The sequence below is a fragment of the Poecilia reticulata genome, linkage group LG9, assembly GCF_000633615.1.
Source record: "Poecilia reticulata strain Guanapo linkage group LG9, Guppy_female_1.0+MT, whole genome shotgun sequence".
Lineage (NCBI taxonomy): Eukaryota > Metazoa > Chordata > Actinopteri > Cyprinodontiformes > Poeciliidae > Poecilia > Poecilia reticulata.
In genome coordinates, this window is record NC_024339.1 from 18206107 (window position 1) to 18226545 (window position 20439).

Consider the following 20439-nt stretch of genomic DNA (forward strand, 5'->3'; position numbering starts at 1 on the left):
CTGAATTAGGTGCCAAAACTGTCTTATTTTTATACATTTATTTATTTATTTTTAATGTGTAAATGTTACAAAATTCACAATTTAAATAATCTGAAACAAGAAAATATCAACCCTGACATGGTATGTCTGTTAATGATTTTTAATTGGAGCCCATCTAAGTTTGTGGCGTTGGAAGAAAAGATGTGAAATAATCTTTTTTTTTTCTTTTTCACACTCCGTCTTTGTCACTTTTTGTGGTTTATGGAAGATACAGTTATTAGAACACAAATCAGAACTGATTATGTTTCCAATTAGTTTTTTATTACTTTTTAAAGCCTCAATAGTATTTTTTTCAACAAAACTTTTTAAAGTTTTGCCTTACAGGACATTCAAACTTCCATTCATTGTTGTCTGACTTGAAGTATTTCCATACTTTGGATTATTTTAGCCTGTGTGAATTTAAAAACCTGGCTTAATCAAGAGTGAAACAGAAATTATCCGTAGCATACAGAAATGTATGAAACTCTCAATGACCAACTGCATCAAGTGTCTTTTCTTTACACACACAGCAGTTTGGTTTACAAAAAAATCTAAAAATGTGTAAGTGGAAAAGTCTAGATTTTTAATATTGATATTTGCGGTAGGAGCGATCAGAGCCGGTGGAAGACTTGTGGTGTTTGTATGGACCTCTGTTTCAGTTGTCGTTGTCGTCACATTGCTCCAACATTTGCTCCTGCTTTATCACCCTACTTTTCAGGATGTCATTTGAAGGGTGCAGAAAGTGACGTGAAGTCTTATCTCCACTATTGTTAAAATTTTCTTTCCTCTATTTCAGCCATCTGCATCTTTAAAAGCCTTCTTCCCACAGTCCCCTCCAAGTCTTCTGATTCCTCTCTTTACCATGCCTTCAGGTCAGTGTGCTCATACAGCCTCACTGAGTTTGTCTGCCTTAACTCCTGGGAAAAATGCACAAAACTCTCCGGTGTGAGTAATAGTGTAATAAAATGTTATTTAGCAGTGCGTAAACAGCTTTTCTTAAACAGAATGAATGAGCAAGTTTGTGTCTTTATATGTACATACTTATACAGTAACTATTTTTGTCAGACATTCAAGTTACTATGAAGTGAGGTGTCATTACTTCTCCAAGATCGACACACAGGTTTAATAATTTGCTTTGCCAGTTCATGGGCTTGATCATAGTTACACAGAGGGGCTTAACTGCATTGAGTAAGTGTTGGAGTATGAACAGCTCTATGTGGGGGAATGTGTACAGTTGAAGAGATGCAGAGTAGGTGAGTGCAGGAGTGCTGCTTATCAGTGTATGCCCAGACTGGCCCACAGGCAGGAATTATTTACATGAATGGAGCCATTTAGGGACACACTGAAACCCTGCCAGAAATCACAGTTAATTATTACTCTGTGTGTGTGTGGGGGTGTGCGCGTGTGCGTGCGTGCGTGCGTGCGTGTGTGTGTGTGCGCGCGCGCGCGTGTGTGTGCGTGTGCGTGCGTGTGCGTGCGTGTGTTTGTGGTGAAAGGTAATATTTCACTAGGGACTGAATAGTAATGATATTGTAAAAAGGTGAAAGATCCAAGTTTCATGCATCCTGTGTAAGTCATAAATACACAAATAGCATGGCATTCTTGATACTTACCCCAAGGAGACGCTCAGATATTTGTTAGTTTGTTTGTCGAGCTGAAATGTCATCTTGTTGTGGGAAGATGTCCTTGTTACAGAAAAAGCATTTTCCCAAAATGCATTTTCCCAGAGTAGAGTTCCTAACTCTACTCTGGTCATCAACACAACTTGATAGCTGTTTTCTTTTCTTCTTTTTAATAAGAGCAAAAACAATGAAGCAACAAAACAAGCTGAAGACATAGCATTCAAGTATCCTTGAATTTAGAGTCTCCTTAGATATGTTCAATAATGGTTCCTTTCCCTAGACCGTGGTAAGAAGCATCAGCTTCATTTTTAATTTATTTATTTTTTGTCTTAGCCATGTTTTATGTTTTTTGCCCAGTCTTTGTAAACTACTTTGTGAATTTTCACAGTGAAAGCAGCAATATAAGTAATTTTCTTACAATATTGAAAGAGTTGCAACTTAAAAACGAGAGAAATAGCATTAATTAGTCCTTTGCCACGTTATACTCCCATTTATTACCAAGCCATTGCTATTTTGTCCCTTTTCAATCTGTAAACAAGTTGAAGGTTGTGTTGTAGTTCAGTTTATTCCTGTAATTGGAGATAAATTGTCTTTACAATGTTCAATAGCAATTCCTTTCACTAGACCATGGTAAGAAGCATCAGCTTCATTTTGTGCTCAGAGGTGGGGTACAAAGGATGTATAAATTGTAATTAAAAGTAGAAAAAAAATTGCATTTCCTTTCAAAATGCAATGTGAGGGCTGTAAGCTGAATATTTTAAGTGAAAACTACAGAAGCATTTGAAATCAACTGCAGGGGATGTGCCAAAATGTAAGAAATGGGAAGAAGCAGCAGAATAAGGCAAAAGCCTGCGAAATGCAAATAAAGAAAACTGTAGAAGAGAAGGGAAAACTTTCAGTCAATGCAAAAATCCCAGCCAAAGACTAATAGAAATATGTGCAGAACATTGTTTACAAAGCTAAGCAGGGTTGGAAGGAGGGTTTGAATTGGCTTTGGAAAAAGGGATGGATTTAGGGTTGACTGAGATGTGGAAGGAGGGTAGGAATTAGGGATAGAATGAGGTTGTAGCAGATTTTTTAAAAGAAATTATGAGATGTTCTGTGCACTTCAAAGAGGCCGAAAATGATTGCAAAAAGCTGAATATTTCATAAACCGTAGAAGATGTCAGTTATAAATACATAGTCTGAACAATCGGAATAAGGTAATAGTTGAATGGTTGAAATAGCACATAGTATGCAGAAGTAGTTAAGTGGCAAAAAATGTACTGGGAAAAAAAAGTAGAGCATTCACACTAATCGTGATCTTAGAGTAAAATTTAGTTAGACGTATTTCTGTCCTTTTTTAAAAAACACAAATAGCAATTACATTGGTTTAATTAAGTTTTTTTCTTTTTCTTTCAGAGATGCCTCAGGAGAGTTTGAAAAACCACCTGATGTGGGTCAGCAGCTCATTACAGAGGCTGACTGAGGAGGACGAAGACGAGGAAGACTCAGATAGTAGCAACATCAGGTGAGAAAGAGAGACTCGACAGCGAAATGTGCTAATGTGCGTCTGCTTCCAGCAACATGTTGGAACCCTGTTCAGCATGGTGTTTCTATTTCCATTAGTTGCCATTGAGATGGTGGTTAGTCAGTAATTTCCCGTTGCATCATAGCAGAGCGGTCCTGGAGCACAGTGTGGCTTCTCCAAGCATTCATTAGAGGCCATTAGCTTTGGGGGGAAAAAGAGCACATTGGAAAAAAACAGACGTTATGAGGTCCAATAAATAGTGAGAGAAGTAGTTCAGGACAAGAAGCAGAAAGCAGGGAGAAGGTGCACACATTAAATAACATCGCTATGTAAAAAAGAAAACATGTACAGTTGTCTTGAATGAACTAATTTTTTTATTTTTATTTTTTAAAGGAAGGGGAACATGCTTTAGAAAAACAAAACAAAAAGAATAACAGATGATGTCGTAAAGATGGAGACGGGTGACTTGATACCCTCAGGATGCGGTTTTTGAACGGGGCCTATTATCCCACCGCCGCTCGAATCTGAAGCTCCATTCAAAAGTCTCTAAGCGAGCCAGCAGTGGTAAATAGTGCCTTACTGCTGCCAAGGCCCTGCAGAGGGCTGCTGCTGTTGGTATGCTGAAGCCAAGTGGAAGGGAGGATGAGGAGAGAAATGATGGCATTAGAGGAAATGTGAGAAATATCTTTACTCCTCAGTCTTCACATCGCCTTCAGTGTTACAGCTGTGCAGCTCGGTGTAGTCTTTTTTGCTTGGATCCCTTTTTTGTTTATTCTTAGATTTTAGATTAAGAAAAATTTTATTGTTTACTGCTGAATTAATGTCAAAGGTTTGAATGTAAAAAATTTCAGATTTTTTAACTTGAACTTAATTTAGGCTGAGGTTAAGGAAGGCCACCTCAAAACTATTACTTATTAGACGGCGGTATCCGTTCTAAAGCCGATTCTGATTAGTTTGAGTTGATTTTCTAGTTGGGACACTCAAACTTTTAATAATTTAACTGTTGATTTGAAGTGAATTTAACACAGATTTGTTCACAGTACTTTTTCTTTACCATGCCATTCACTTTATGTGCTGCACTACCAACCTTTTAAATATACATATGTTCTTATATTAAATATTTAAAATATGTTAAAATAAATACAGCATGGGGGCTGCACAGTGGCGTAGTTGGTAGCACTGTTGCCTTGCACCAAGAAAGTCCTGGGTTTGATTCCCAGCCCAGGGTCTTTCTGCGTGGAATTTGTATATTTCCGGTTTTCTCCGGGTACTCCGGCTTCCTCCCACAGTCCAAAAACATGACTGTTAAGTTAATCACAGCTGGTGAGAGTAAGTGAGTGTGTGTGCGTACGTGCGTGCATGTGTGTGTGTGCATGGTTGTTTGTCCTGTCTGTCTCTGTGTTGCCTTGCGGCAGACTGGCGACTTGTCCAGGATGTACCAGTCTCTCCCAAAACGTTCGCTGGAGATAGGCACTAGCAACCCTCAGGACCTCACTAGGGACAAGAGTGTACAGAAAATGAATGGATGGATATATTAAAAGAGCATAGTGTCTTGTATTTGATCAGCTGTCCAACAACATGGACAACATGTCAGTCAACCGCTTTAGGGAAAAAAATAAATAAAAAATTCAGAAGCCAAAAAGCATGTCTAGATCTGTGATTCATTTAAAGCTTATATATTTTTATTATGCTTATCTTGATTTTTTTCTTCAGTTAGAGCAACACTGACTTTTAGTAAATTGTCCCAACAGTGACAATAATTGTAATAATTTGTCATTCATTTATGAAACTAATATGACTTAATAGCTTCAGACTAATCAGATTGATTATTATTAAGTTTTATCTTGGATTTAGTTCATCAGGTTGTGTGAAAACTATTGGGCTAAAAATGATGACTTCACAGTGGGTTTTTATGAAAGTGGGAGATGCATAGCATAGTGGAAAAACTGAGACTTGGGTGGGTTCAGTGCCAGGGTGTTAAAAGAATTAAACTAGACCACCCAAACCACTTGAGTAAATGAGCTGTTTACTGCTCTGTTTGCATTGCATCGTGGTCTAATTTCACTAGGATTCTTTGTTTTTACACAGCCATCGCACCCTGCTTACTCATTTATTTCAAAAAGAAAATATTTTCACTTTTCACCATTTTCATTTTGACAAGGTGAAAGTAAGTAGACATTGCTGATGACTTTTACAATTAAATAATTACAGGTGATTTCCTCTACCATCAAACTATTTTTACCCAAATGTTCATGAAAGATTTAATGACCTGTTAACCTTTGGTCGCTGCTCTTCCTCCTGTCCTACAGAGGGAACCATAAAGTGTTTGAGGCGTGGTTCCTGCTGGTTCAGTGTGCCTACTGGGTGCAGGTGGCGGTCCAGCTGCTAGTCACATCAGGTCCCGAAAACTGTGGTCCCCTCCTCTGGTTACTGACCTTTTATCATCATCCCACCAACAGGTGGCACCACAGAGCTTCACAGCTGGTGAGAGTTTTTCTCATAAATGGCGTTTGCAGTACCTTGCAAACATTTTTCTTCACAACCACAGATTTCAATGTATTTTATATGATAGGCCAATGCAAAATAACTCTTAATTATGAAGTAGAAAATATGATGCATGTTTTTCACACCTGTGTTCAAATAAGAATCTAAAACGTTTATATGTTTTCCAAACCTTTGTGCTGTTGTAGCCTGAGAATTTGGCTCAACGGCAAACCCGGCGAGACATTGGCTGTCTACCTAACTGTGAAGGTCCATGATGACTTTGGTTTGAAAGACCAGAATATAGACAGTTCATAATAAATAAATGTATGTCATTCTTAAAATTACATCCACATACACACGTACACCCTGACCACTTCAATATATTAAGGGTCGAAAAAATGTACCGCCTGTTTCAGAATGATGCTCACGTCTAAAATAGTCTCAAATTAGATTCTGAAGTCTTTGATAAATTATTTTTCATTTACGAGTCAAATTTACCAGTAGTACTCTTAAGTTTAACATATGTTGTTGTGTGTTTCATATATAGATAATATAAACAAAAGATTTTGCTAAATCATAGAATATATACTGCTCAAAAAAATAAAGGGAACACTTAAGTGTTCACTTAAGTGTTTAAGTGTTCCCTTTATTTTTTTGAGCAGTGTATATAAATATAACGTCTGTCACTCTTGAACTTAACTAAAAGGACGTTACTTAACTTTCAACATTTGAGCCGCAACAACCAAATTTATGTACAGTTCTATGAACCACACTTTAGGGTTACAAAAAGTGGTTTTTAACTCCAGTGGTCTTTGATTTAAGTTTTATAATACTAATTATTTCTTACCTAACTTATTGGTTTTATTCTTGTTTTGGGGGATTTTTGTATCTGGACAACCATAGTGAAAGGAACCTCTTCTCTTTCAGGTGTTTTTATACTCTGTGATGGAATGCTAATGTTGCTTTAATTTCTTTTTTACCATCACCAAGTAAGTTAAATCAGTCCATCAAATGGAGACCATCGTTGACATTTTGGGCTACCTGCCAACTCGTGGCAGTCCTTAAATATGACTGCTCACACACACACAATATAATCTGACTGAGCTTGAGCTATTTTTTTCCACTTTGCATTCATTTTCTTCTTTTGTTGGTCAATAGCCAAAATCCATTGAAGGTTGAGTTGTAAAGTGAAAATTTTAAGGCTTATGAATACTTCTGTGAGGTGCTGTATTCCTGTACGATATTGTTCTTTTTGCGCATCCGTTTGCTTCCAACTGTCACTGATGAGATGAAAGTGCTTTGAAATGTGATGCAGACTTCTGTTTTCGCCTGTCTGAGGAGTTATGAGGTGCTGTGAACTTCATTGCGTTGTGTTGCTCTGCCGGAGCTAAATTGTGAAGAACAGAGTTATAAGGTGCTGACATTTGTTTTGTGAGCTGAGTGGACACAGTGTGGATAAAATCTCATCAAGTCTGCGCAGCATCATAACTCAACCAGGCAACGGTTGGAAGGCCTGTTATTTTCCTGCAGACAGGTGTGGTGTTGCTGAAAGCCAAAGAGCCAACACAGAGAAGGGAGACACATTAAAGAATAAATAATGGATGACAACACCACCCTCCCTCCCCTCTCCCATGTGAGAGGTAGTGGAGAGCTGAAGAGGAGGCGGTGCAGATGAGCGAGGGGAGCTGGGTGAAAAGGGGAATGCAGTATTGATTTCTCAGTGAGCGTCTGGCCAGCTGGCCTGAGGTTTGTCTCTGTGTCTCCTGTTTGTCCGCCTCCTCTCATAATCATCGGAGACTCATCGCCCCTTACGATGACACGCTCATCTTGCATTAGGCTTATATTCTCTATCTCTTCTAAATAATGTGTGTTGGTCTTTGTTTGCAGGAAGGTCACCATTAGTCACATGACCTTTCTGTCCCCAGGTCCAAGCCAAAGCAGCGTGGGACCACCTGTACAGTCTTTTCTCCATTGTAGCTCGTCCTCTGTCTGCTGACCACCTGCAGTCTTTTATCAGTCTGCTGGCACCGAAACCTCAGCAGCCGTCACTTGCCCCGTCGTTGACCCTTAATCTTTTGGTTAACTTTGCTACTTTTGGTCAACTTCCACAGAGTACATCAGCAGAGATTACACAGAAGGTGAGGAAATGAACTTCCCTTAAACCTCTTCATAGCACATCACATTTGTCTTGTTACCACAAAATCTAGTGTATTTTGTTGGGATTTCATATGATAGACCAACACAAAGAAGACCCTAACTATGCAAGAAATCAAAATACATGGTTTCAGGCCTGATTTCAACTAAATAAGTCTGTGGTGATAAAGACTAGTTTTATATTCAACCTGTTTTACTGTAGCCTGGTAAAGACCAGCCCCTCGTACTAGACCCAGATGGTCTGGGCTCTCGGCTGTTGAGAAACAAATGCTTCTTAGAGGCATGGACTGTGTTGAGGTTTAAAATTTTACCAAATTACTAATGTTCTCCACTGCAAAGAGAGAAGTGCTGATCCGAACAAGGCGGCTGTTGATGTTAATTCAATATTTGGAAGGGTTTCCAACACTTGCTCCGCTGCTGTTGGTAAAACTAGAGGCAGAGAACAATTCTAAAACAGTGCAGAAAATTGACATCATCGTTTACAACTTCTTCTTCTGTTCGCTGATTGGCCCATTTAAAATTGACCGGAGACAATCTGAGTCAAGGGTAGAAAACCCAGACTGTGCTGGAAGCAAGAATGTTTCTCGAGCTGAATTTTTACTGTTAATTTAAATAATATCCAGAGTGTGATCAAGCTGTTCACTGAAGGCCTCAGAGATTTGTTTGTTTCAACATCAAAGAACAAACCACATCATGAAGACCAAGAGACACAGAAGGGATACAGTTGCAAAAAGGTTCAAGACAGGCAGGCTCACAGAGCTTTGTTCAATCCATCATTCAAAAATGGAAAGACCAGCGATTTCTCTCTAGCCAAATTTACAGGGTGAGTAAAGAGAACATTATTTAGAGAAACTGCCTAGATGGCCATCGTGACTTTGAGGAGCTTGAGCTCAAGTGTGAGATTCTGCTAAACGAATATTAGTCATACACTCCAGAAAACAGGCCGTTTTGGAAGAGCAAAGAAGAAGCCATGTACAGGACAGCAAATATGTAAACAAGGTGCTGTGGTCAGATGAGACCAAACCTGAATGTTCTGGAAAAAAAATTACAAAATCACTCTAACACCATGTCCAGCATGACCTGCTGGAGGCTGCAAGAGACCTGCAGCGAGATTGGATATTTACCCTCCAGCTGGAAAACGTCCCCAGACTTAAACTTAGATCTACGGTGGCAGATGAAAGCAAACAGAATCATCTTGATCTAAGGTGGGGAAAACCATGCCACACATTTCAGTTTTCTCATGTATAAAAATTAACTTAAGAATTATTCACTTCTGGTTGGTTCATCATTTTTAGAACTTCTATAAAATACATCAAGATTTGTGGTGACAAGATAGAAAAAAATCTGAAACTTATAAATACTAATGCTAGGCACTGTATGTGTCTTTTTCCTTTGTATTCCACACATCGCTGTGGGATGCATGGAATATATATATTTCATAACCAACTAGTTGATTTTTGCAATGAAATGTTCAGTAACTTTAACAGATGAGCAGCAGGAGGCCTAAATTCCCCAAGCAGAAGAAAACTAAGCAATGCAGCCTATTAAAAGACCCTCTGTTAATATAACGAACAAGTTTGGTAGTAGGGAACAACACAGCTGAAGGTTTAGTAGTACTGATGAAAACATGTTATGAAAACACTTGATTTACATACTGTTTATACTCTCAGTAATGTGATTTCTATTTCTATTGATTACTATTACTCTTTGTCACATCCTCTTTTTTCTTTAATAAACCCAATCACAAAAAATATCTAAAACACTAACATTTTTTTTCTTTATGTCCTTTACATTAGCTGTCCTGATTGTTCAGCTTTAACTTTGTAAAAAAGCACCTATCCAGAATTTTAATATCTGTAGAAAAACTGAAACATATATTGTTTCTTTCAAGAGAAAAAGGGTTAATAGAAATTAAATGCATAAAATGTTTAAAAATAATTATTTGGTTCTTACAAGTAGGTAAAAAAAAGACCTTAGGGGAATAAAGGTACTTCTAAAGAAATGACAATTTAATTGAATACTTCATTTTTTGGATGTAAAGAACTAATACTCTTTTCTTTTCATCTCATCTTGTACTTATTACAAGGGGATGATAAAGTTCAATCTTAGATTAGGCTGAACTTCTTTCTTCAATCAGAAACTGGTCTTGGGTTCAGCTTCTTTCCTGCCCAGGCAGTTTGAAATGATGAAAGAAAAAGAACATCTGCATAAAATAAAATCTAACCATCATCTTGGTTATTTAATAGTTGCAGTACACCCTAAATTCTGTTATATTTTGCTTCCAAGAAGCCAGACTTTATTCAGATTACCTAAATTGGTTTTCAACAATATTTCCTCAGGGTCTCCAAAAACTTTTGGAAACTGGCTCCTTTTTAAATTCATTTTCCGTCCAGTCTTTATACCTAACTATTTTAAGATTCTTTTTCATTAATTGTGAAACCACTTGAAAGTAAGCTATGAATCATTCAGGCATAAATACATGCTTGTAACTTAAGGAAGGGGCTGGCAGAGGGAAAAGATGCTTTCTGAGTTACTCAGAGGTAATTGTGGGTTTTCAGAATTATTTCTGTCAAATGAAATCCCACCTTTTTTCCTACAGCAGTTTGATGAGACCTGATGATTTCCTTTTCAGCCTCTCATGGGCGACGACTTGTTGATTGTGTTTGTCACTCCAGGTGGTGCATCAGTCTGGTCTGCAGGATGAAGCAGCACGTGTTCTCAGCTTGCTGCGTCTCAGACTGAATGACCGAGGCAGCTTTGCAAGCGACAGAGTTCATCTCAGGATCGAGGAACTTCACAACACAATAAAAAAAACACAAATGTAAGCCAGATGCACTCTCACAAACTGACACATAGCTGTGTTGTCCTACGTTGGCGGGAGGCTGTTGAAAACAACACAGTGAGGACAGATAACAGGACATGTGGAGGACACAGTTATAAACACACACGTAAGGCAGTTACATGTCCCACAAGCACTGCTGAGCAGCAATAGATGCCCGAGTTAGGAAGCATCTGCGTGTATGTGTCAGAGTCCGCCCGCTCACTAAATTTCTACAATATATGTCTCATCAAACTGCACAGGCTGAACGCAGGACAACAGTAAGAAATACCCAACAGTACCAGTGATTGTGCTTTACCTGTGCAAACCTACTGTGCATGGAGAGTAGATTATTGTATGTTATAAACTGTAAATAGTTCTGTTCATTTGTGTATTTCTTTGTAATTGGGAAGAATCACATTTACTATAACAAACTCACAAATGTAAATGCATATATTCTTAATATTTCAGATTTCTATGAAGAATGTAGACATTTCCTTGATGTCTAGTTTTAATTTGTAAATTTACAGTGAAATTGTATTTATTTACCCATGAAAAAAGAAAAGATAAAAATCTATCTACTTTCCTGTATGTGTTCAGACAAGAGATGCATTTATGTCATAGCACAGGATTTCAACTATTTTGTCTGATTCATTTGTAAATATGGTTTGTAGCTCATTCACTTCAGAAAATTTGTGTTGAATCTTAGAGCATTTTCCGAACTGAGTTATTGACAAAAATAGATTTTCCTATGGTACTGTGATTTGTATCAATGTGGCAGTCGAAAGAGAAACACTGACTTGCTTTGTTCTCTTACAGGATAAACGTATATTTAATTTTCACTCATGCCAGATTTAGAATTTAGTTGCTTCTGTTTGCTTTCATTATTTGTTGTTTAAAAGATGCAATCTTTCAAAGCAGCTTGTGTTGCATCTGTCTGGACTAGATGGAAACTTTGCCACAAGGAGCAGGTGTTGCCTAGTTATGCACTATTTTAATTTTTATTTTCAAGTTGTCCCACAAATTTGAATGAAATTTTATAAGTAGATTCCTGCAACTTTAAAAACAAAAACAGCACTGCATTTCTTACATTAGACTTAACCAAGTTTACTTCTGATATTTTGAACCTTCTTGGCTAAAGATTTTTAAATTTGGTTTATACTGGTTTTGTCATGTTCTCATTAATAGATTCCTGTGTGATATAAAAAAAAACCTAAAACATTGGGATAAAGGAATTTGAGTTTAGGATAAACAGAAAACACAAGAAGCAACTCATTTATTTTTGTGTAAATGTTTATTTACTATAAAAATATTATTTTTCTAAAATGTATTAAACCAACACAGAAAAATGCCGTGAGCTGTCTGAGGTCAGTCTTGTTGCAGTCAAGAGTGAAGTAGCAATAACGTTTGTGAAATTTACCTTCCCTTAAAGAATTTCCAGTCTAAACTTCAGAGAACCAGATCATGATTTAAGACTAAACAGATGTGAACTCATCCCTAAACACACCTATGGCAACTGCATCAACTCAAGCTCACAGTGTTAAACATGTCTGAGCTTTTATCTGTGAAATCCTAATTTTTCCTCCATTATCGTTCAAAAACAATGAAAAATGATGGTTTTTATTTTGCCTGACAACGCTGTTCCGCTACGAACAGCTTGTGTAGTCTCATTGTAATTGAATACGCTGGAGCTTTCCAGTTGGCTGTAGAGCACAAAGGCAGCCTTCTGGTGTTCCTGCAGAGTCCCAGAGAAATACGGCGCGAATGCTGCATCCTCGTACATCCTCCGGGCCAAACTCTTGTTGTCTCTGTCCACATTCTGCAAACCTACAAAAAAACATAAAAAGACACACGCATTGGAACATTGTGTAACATTTGGTCATAGTTTCAAGCAGATCAGTAAATAATTTTAGAGTCCATAGCAATCTTGGTCACGACGCATTAAACTGAAGATTTGTCTAAATATTTATCAAGGATGAAGATTTAATATGTATGGCTTACTGGCAGTTAGTGGCACTAATATGTATGAATGTTTCTCTTTTGCTGCCATTAACTCTATTCTCCTGGTTTTTGTATTTTTCTTTCAGTTGTAAGTAGTCTTGGCGCTTCCGATATGAAGCCATTGACAGATCTATTGCTGCCATAAACGGTGTACTTTGTTTTATTTTTCATGGAGCGTAACCCTGGCCCGGTGTGTGATGTGTAGTTTACAGATCAGTTGGTTTCCTTCAAAAACAAAGCTGAAACTTATTTCCTGATCATTTCATCAAATGAAAGTTTTAACAGTTCAACTGAATGGCTATTTGTTTGTGACGTGCCAGGTGGAACCGGTTTTTGATCCTGTTGTTAGTGGACTGGACTCCTGTTCCTGCTGAACTGAGCCAGTGGTTGTATAGGACTGATTATCAGCTCAGTAGGCACAGGAATCCCAGCCCGAATGTCTTTCTCGTCCAAAGTTGACTGTGAACAGATTATTTTGTATTTTGTCTTCAATGACACCAACGCAAACCTACCAGAAACCCGATTTGTGTGCTTTCAAGGCTGTTCAATTTCTGTAGCCGTCAAATGGCCAGAGTGGTTCGAGAATACTGATGCAAAGCTGGCACAGAAAGAACACTGCTGTTATACCTCTGACTCTCCAAGCAAAGATAGCTTTTCACCTGCCTATCAGCCAACTTGTATAAGGGCAAGCCAGCTCTAGTTGAGTTAGTGGGGACAAATGGTTTGACCAACCAGACCGCCGCAGGCTTGAAAAGCATGAGCATTTGAAGTTTTTACTCAGGCAAAAACAATATTGCTAAGCTGAGTTAATCCAACATTATTGTATTAAAAGAAATGGCATGGAGAGATGTCTGACGCAAATTTTATACCATTCGCTAATGATGGTATAAATGTTATCCTGCATCTTCCGCTTGAGGTATATAAATGGTCAGAACTAGCTTAGAAGTGGTTCATCCAGGCAAATTTATGACACAAATATTTTGTGAAAGAAACCACTGTCCTGACAGAAGGTGAACCTTCACTGCAGTGTCAACTTTTCTTCCAGGACTGGCCTGTACCAGACCTGTCTGCCATGGTCCTTGTTCTTCCTGGTGCCTCTCAGGCCTTTACACCTGAATTTATGCTGACTTGAAACTACACACACTACTACCAGTCAGGTGTTATCTGAAGTCAGCTGGTTGCACTCGGTTTTATTAAGGAACACCAGAGTAAAGAGGCAAAACAATAATCAGGTTTCCTTCCACTTTGTAAATTCTCACCACTTTGTATCAATCTGTCATATAAAATCCACACAGAGTTGTGGTTGTGTTGTGATGTGAATACCTGTGTGAGACCGTGTAAAATGCAAAATGGTCACATCTCATCACCTTCTCTGATGCCCACACACTGCCTCATTTCAGACTAAAGAATTTTCCAATGCGCTCTTTGAAATGCAATCCATTGCATTTCAGCTTTTTGAAATGCACTTGACATAAAAGAGACAATCAGTTTAAACACACATGAGGAGAAGATGTGGGCTTTTTGTGGGGCAAATCAGTTTATTTTCGGAAGCTTTATACAGCGTTGCTTGATCCTTTGATGTGCAGAGAACCATTTCCCTTCCCATTAGTGAGTAATAAATCACTCTTTAGATTCAGGCTCTGATGGTAATTCCTCTTTTTTTTTCTTTCTTTTTTTATAGGGCTTTGATGGTCATTACTCTTTTAACAGGCCCTAAATATAGGTCTAAAAATGGCAAGCTCCACATGGCCCTCATTGCTAATTCACACATCTGTCCTCGTTTAGTCGTCATTTTGTCGTCGCCGATGTAGAGCGCTGTAATACCTCCTCACTCCATATATATTCTAGCAGAAGATGTGAAAAAGGAACCAAGACTGACCAGTTTGAAATTCATTTTCAGCCATCTGTCACGGCTTAGATCAAGGAGCACAGTGATCTAGAAATGTATCACAATTAGCTTGTTGTACATCAGACTCTTCGCAGACTGCACACACACACGCACACCCACACAATGCAGCTGAAGTTAATGCTTTAAGTTGGTATTTTACACTCTTTAGCAAACATCCCAGCTGCAGATATCAACAGATTGGCTGTCAGAAGATAAGCGCACTTATCTGGAAGGAGATTTTTTGATTTACTTTATTTTTTATTTTTTGATTAGTTAGAACATGCAAATATTGCGCAGCTAGTGGTGTGGCTATTCCATGGTGATTCCCTTTTGACCTCAACGTATGAAGACAGTTATTGATCAATGTGTTTTCTAAAGAAACAAGCACCTTCTTGCACAGCACCTTTATGTTTTTTATCTTTTTTTCCACTAATTTGGGAGTCTTGTCTCAGTAGGATCTTCAAACGAAGCATGTCGCATGACCAAGCTGCAAATTCCAGCGGGTGTTTTACAAGATCTGAGTCTGAGACTAAACAAAAGACGCTTGCGTAATGCAAATTAAATCTACTGTATAAAAACACTTAATGGATCCAATAAAGTTAGAATGACATCTAACCCGCTGAAGAACCTTGAAAATGCTATCAGGAGATTCATCTTTGAGGCCTTGGCCTTGTTTTTCCTCTCTGAGTGGGAATGTGTGAGAACTTGCCTCTCTGTATCTGGGCTGCCTCAGGCTCCGATTAGATCAGAAATCAATGCACATCAGCCAGGGACGCCTCAGCAGCACTTTTCACCACCAACGTCATGTTAAACCTAATCCTCCAGATTCTTTAAGCACCGAAAAGATATTTTTTGGGGGAGGGGGGTTTAAAGTGATTTAAATTTGTCTTAATCAGTTTTTTTTTAAAATATTACATCTGTTTCCCAGTTTGATTGCAAAGTCAAAGAACTGTTTGCCTTTTTTTCTGAGAAGATGTGAGTAAGTTGACTTGGCCAACATTAAAGACTCGAACCTTAAATCTTGGAACTGTAAGGCAGTAAAAATGGAACTGCAACAAGCCAAGAAAGAGCTTCACGCAAAGTTTCCCCAGTAAATTCAGAAAGTTGTAGTTCAGCCTTCAGTTTTTGTAATACAACTATGAATTAAGAGGACTGAGAGATATTGAATGGTACATTTTAAATATTTTTGCCAAGATTTGGTGCATATTTGAGGGAGAAAACAAATTTCTCAAAAAAAAGTCAGCGTTTCTTTCCCCTAACGGATAACAAGCTCAGCATTTAGAGTTCTCATTAAAAGCATACATGCACTCATTTGCATGAATAAATGTATTTTGGGCTTTTGATTTATTTGGACCACATTTTTTGTAATAATGAAAAAATGTAATGCTGTACTTCCATAATAAATTTGAAAAACAGTGACTGAGTGGACAATTTTGAATTTAGTGTGGATTTTCTTTCTAATAAATTGGGTCAAAAGTATACATACAGGAGAAAAAAAGTTAAAAATATATTTACATACAGACTTGTATATCTACAAATATTAGAATAAATTTAGCTTAGCAAGTTGCAAAAAAAAAATAAAAAATTGACCAAACTTCTTAAATTCCAAAAGAAGTTTTGATGTGTGTTATGGATCATTGTACTCTTAGAACACCCTAATGTTTACTTTGTAGTTGATTTTTAAGTGAAGTTGAACAGTATGGGAGTTTGGCGTCCCACCTATTTTGTGCAAAACAAACCCATGGGATAAATTGGGGACATGTCTTTCAAGAAATGGTGAAAAAATGGCATGAAAGTCTCTTATATCAATTTATCCATCTGAATAACGATTCAAAACTAAACATTTAAACTTTGGTTTCCGATTTAAAGCTGACATAACCCACAGAGAGGGGAGAGCTTCACCAGCTGGTTGAGACATACACCAAACTCACAGCAGACTTTTATTAACCTTTTTGACTTGTTTAGGTGCACTTAAAACCATGTCATTTCCTCTTCCTTCACAGTTATGCTGCGCTTTGCATTAATCTATTCTATAAATGTATATTATTTTTGTATAATGCTGTAATTAATCTCTTTAAAACATGGGATTACAACTTCGCTTTTAGGTAATTGCATTTTACATCCCATTTGTTGCATTTTTATTAATATTCAATTAAATTTCTTTTTATTTAATCTTGCATATAGTTTTGATGTTATGGACACTGACAGAATGAATAAGAAATAAGATGCAAGATATATAATAAAGCATATAAAATAAAATAACCCCTCGTCAAGTCAAGGCCAAAGTTCTGTTATTACTCCGTCCAAAAAAAACACCTGTCCTTGTATTACAACAGGTTACAAGTTTCAACTGCAGTAAATATTGAATTTTTTTTAGTTGTTTAGCTTCAATGTTTTTAATAGGCTTTATAAAGAGATTAACCCCATCATTATCCTAATGTTATACCCTGAGGTTTGTGGTTGCAACTTTATAAAATGTAAAAAGAGAAAAAAAGTATTATTCATACTTCTGCAAGGCACTGTAACTTGAGTTTAAATGTATTGCATCAGTGGGAAGCACTGCTATATGTTGCTGCCAGGTCTAACTGTTACTTTGACTGACAGAATGCTGTGAAACGAGACTGTGGTGCAGAATAAGGACTATGATGACGAGTCAGATTGTGGTCGCTGCTTTGTGTTTGATTAAATCTATGTCAGCGTCGGTAAGCAGAGTCAGGGTCTCAGTAGGCCTCATTAGTACACAGCAAGTAGACCCACCAAGGTGCTTGGCTCTCCACCTTTGCCAGGATTACAGAGCCCGATAAAGGCATCATGTGCAGAATCATCCTGGATATATGGATCAAAGCAGAGGCGGAGATGTGTGTGGGGAGGTTTTACATGCAGGCTCTGGAAAACGATGACTGGGATAAGAGCTCGAAAGAAAGAGGTGAGAAACGATCCAGAAACGGCAAAGAAGCGGAAGATAAAGAGATTGTGGGACTTTGAAGAGGCTGCAAAATACGGCTCCGCTGTCTCTACACACATTTATTTTCTTCCCATTGTCTCCCTGTCTGGGTCAAGCTCTCCTCAGGTGCAGAACTTAGCCACTGTGAACAAAGAGGAAATCAATCACTGTTCACCAATCAGCTAAGCTCTGTATCTGGCTGGAGAGAGGGTTCAGAAGCTGGCCCAGGTGATTGACGTGTGGTCAAACCATCGTGCTGATGAGTCCCCCTCATCGTCGTCATTTCAAATCACCGTCTCCTCAAACGTAATCACGCAAACCCTTAAATAATCAGGCCTTCTAGAGTTCTGGTTTCTTCAGTGTGTAAGTGCGTGAAGATGTTTGTGCATTGAAGGAGATCTGGTTGCCAGAGCAGCCGGCGGGGTCAGGACTGTGTGGTAATCCCTGGCAATGTGATTTTATCATAAGCCACAAATCAGCACGCCAGGAACCCTCACAGCCCAGACATGAAAGAACAAGATCTCCTCTCTGTCTCTCATTTCCCTCCCTCTCTCTCTCTCTCTACCTGCTGAATGAGACTCCAGTTCACTGCGAACACCCTGAAAGTAAAAACGGTCTCTGCTCTGGCCTCCTGTTTTTCTCCCCTCATGTCTGCCATAAGAACTCAGCCGTGAAAGACCACAACTGCAGATCATTCACTGCCTTACTCTCACCCACTATTTCCTTGGTTACCCTTCTTCTCGTCTCCTATTCGCCACGCTTGGCTGACCCGGCGATATGCCCCTCATTAAGCGGATCAAGAGGGATTCCAAAGGCATGTACTGGGGGGAGGAAAATTACAAGACAGCGAGGAGGGAAGGATGGAAAAACGAAAAAAAAAAAAAGGTACAGAAAGACCACCCTAATACTCTAAAGAGTTGTGCTTTTCAGGTTCAAAAACAAAGTGGAGGAGGGAGCACGCCTTCATAGACATGTTGTTTTCAGTTAAAACCCACTCAGCCTGCCTCAGCAAAATCAACATAATCCACTGTGATTGAGACTGAATGTTTGGGGGAAAGGGTACAGGGAGGACCGTTCAAGTTAGGGTTCCTACACATTTTCTATGTAAATAACCAAGGGTTTACCAGTTCAGTCTTCTTAAAATATCAAATACCAAAATTCACAGTGCATAAAATTATATTTCTGCAGTGGGCATAATGAGGGCTGCAAAAAAAAAAAAAAATAGAAGAAAGGAGCCATGAAAGTAAGAAAACATGGCCATGAAGGGCATGAGCAAGGAAGGGAGAGAAAGAAGGAAAAAAGACTGAGACGGTATGCAATAAATGACACGAATGAAGGAAAAACAGAATGACAAAAACAAGAAAGGGAGGTAGGAAGAAGTAAAAGAAGAGAGAATGATACATAGGACAGAAGGAAGTAAGGAACAAAGCAAGGAATGGAAAATGGGAACAAAGACTTAGCATAAGGAATCATAAGAAAAGAGGTATAAAAGAAGGGACAGAAGAAGATGGGAAAGACATGAGGACCTAAGTAAGGGAGGATGAAAGTAAAGAAAGAAAAGCACAAGGAAGGAAGGTGGTTACAAGAAACAAGGAGCAGAATGACATCTAGGAGCAAAGAAAGGAAGGACACAATAAACTGCTTGAAGACAGAATGACGACATGACGGCAAGGGAGGTAGGACCCAAGGAGGAACGAAGGACAACATTCCATAATCCATTGGAACATGGAATAAAGTCTGGAAATGTCATATTTCTTAATACTCTAGCTTCCTTTTTCAGGCTTATTCAAACTTTGAGAATGCTGAAATCAAGTTCCAGACTGTGTAGGAACCCTGTCAAGTAAAGGGAAAAAAAAAGACGATTAGGAACTCAAACTGAGTAGGGAAACATAAATCCACCTCCCTACAGAGAGAAATGAAAAGGCAGCAAGGAGGTCTGTTCATCCATCATTTTAATTGGAGTGAGATCTCGGATGACCAGTGGGATCCACTGATGTTTATGGGGGCTTGCTTGGGTCGGTCCGAGGGGAAGTCATAGTAAAAGTTGGAGTATTAATCTCTAAATGCTTCTTCTGCTCTTCTGAGGTGACAGGAGGAGGAGGAGGAGGAATGGCAGAAGGATGTGGGAATGGTTGTGGCAGCGTATCTGTGTCAGCGAGATTTATCAGGACAGAGCCGGATGCCAAACACTTGTAGAGAAAGCCTTTCACATCCAGAGCAAATGCAGGAAAAAAACTGTATCTGAAGATAAAAGCCTGCCCTGGCAGCTCGACGAAACGGATTCAGAGCTGTGAGGGTTGATGCTGGACAAGTTTTTAGCAGCACCTTCTGGCAAAAGGTGCCGCTAAAAACAGAGTCTGAGCTAACCAAGGTCACGGATGCCTTCTCGAGTGTTATTAGGTGGAAGGAGGAGAAATAATAACAGCTCCATTTGATTTAAGCCAAAAAAATAAATCATTTGCTGTACCTGCTTATATTTTGGTGGGATTTTTTTATGATCATGTAATATTCATGCAAGTTTCAGACACGGTATCAGCCGCATCTGGTAAAGATGTGTAAAAAGCCTTAAAATAAATTAGTCTTCTATAACAGCGTTACAATCAAGCCTTTAGAAAAACCTAATGTTTAATTTGAGTGTATTTGCTCAGTGTGTGGAATAGATCTCCTGTTCTCGAGAGCCACAATCCTGCAACTTTAAGGTGTATCCCTGCTCCAGCATGCCTTTATCAAATGGCTGACTGACCTCCTCTGCATGTCAAGTGTTGCTGGGCTGGTAATGAGCCATTCATTTCATTCAGGTGTTCTGGAACTGGGAGGAATGTAAAATGTACAGGACATTGGCTTTCCAGGAATGGAACTGAAAACATAATTTTGATCGTCCCGAATATTCTTTTATGTTTTTAGTTTACCGCACAGGTTTTCTATAGGATTTAGGTCTGGGGACTCTGATGGCCATGGATGAAAATTGAATTAGTGTGTGTGTATATATATATATATATA

General features: G+C 38.5%; 2 protein-coding genes across 7 annotated transcripts in view; one reads left to right on the top strand and one right to left on the bottom strand.

Annotated features, from left to right (window-relative positions):
* The window catches only part of fancc (FA complementation group C), a 40484-nt gene extending 28526 nt beyond the window's left edge, over positions 1-11958 (top strand). For all 3 annotated transcript variants that reach the window (XM_008418351.2, XM_008418353.2, XM_008418352.2), the window contains 5 exons: positions 815-890; positions 3042-3150; positions 5460-5634; positions 7560-7772; positions 10464-11958. In XM_008418351.2, coding sequence (XP_008416573.1) covers positions 815-890; positions 3042-3150; positions 5460-5634; positions 7560-7772; positions 10464-10613 — 723 coding nt within the window. In that variant the 3' untranslated portion in view covers positions 10614-11958. The remainder of the gene's footprint in view (positions 1-814; positions 891-3041; positions 3151-5459; positions 5635-7559; positions 7773-10463) is intronic.
* Positions 11882-20439, bottom strand: part of aopep (aminopeptidase O (putative)) — a 109013-nt gene continuing 100455 nt past the window's right edge. For all 4 annotated transcript variants that reach the window (XR_001776945.1, XM_017306881.1, XM_017306880.1 and 1 more), the window contains exon 18: positions 11882-12433. The gene's annotated coding sequence lies outside the window, so the exon portion shown is untranslated. The remainder of the gene's footprint in view (positions 12434-20439) is intronic.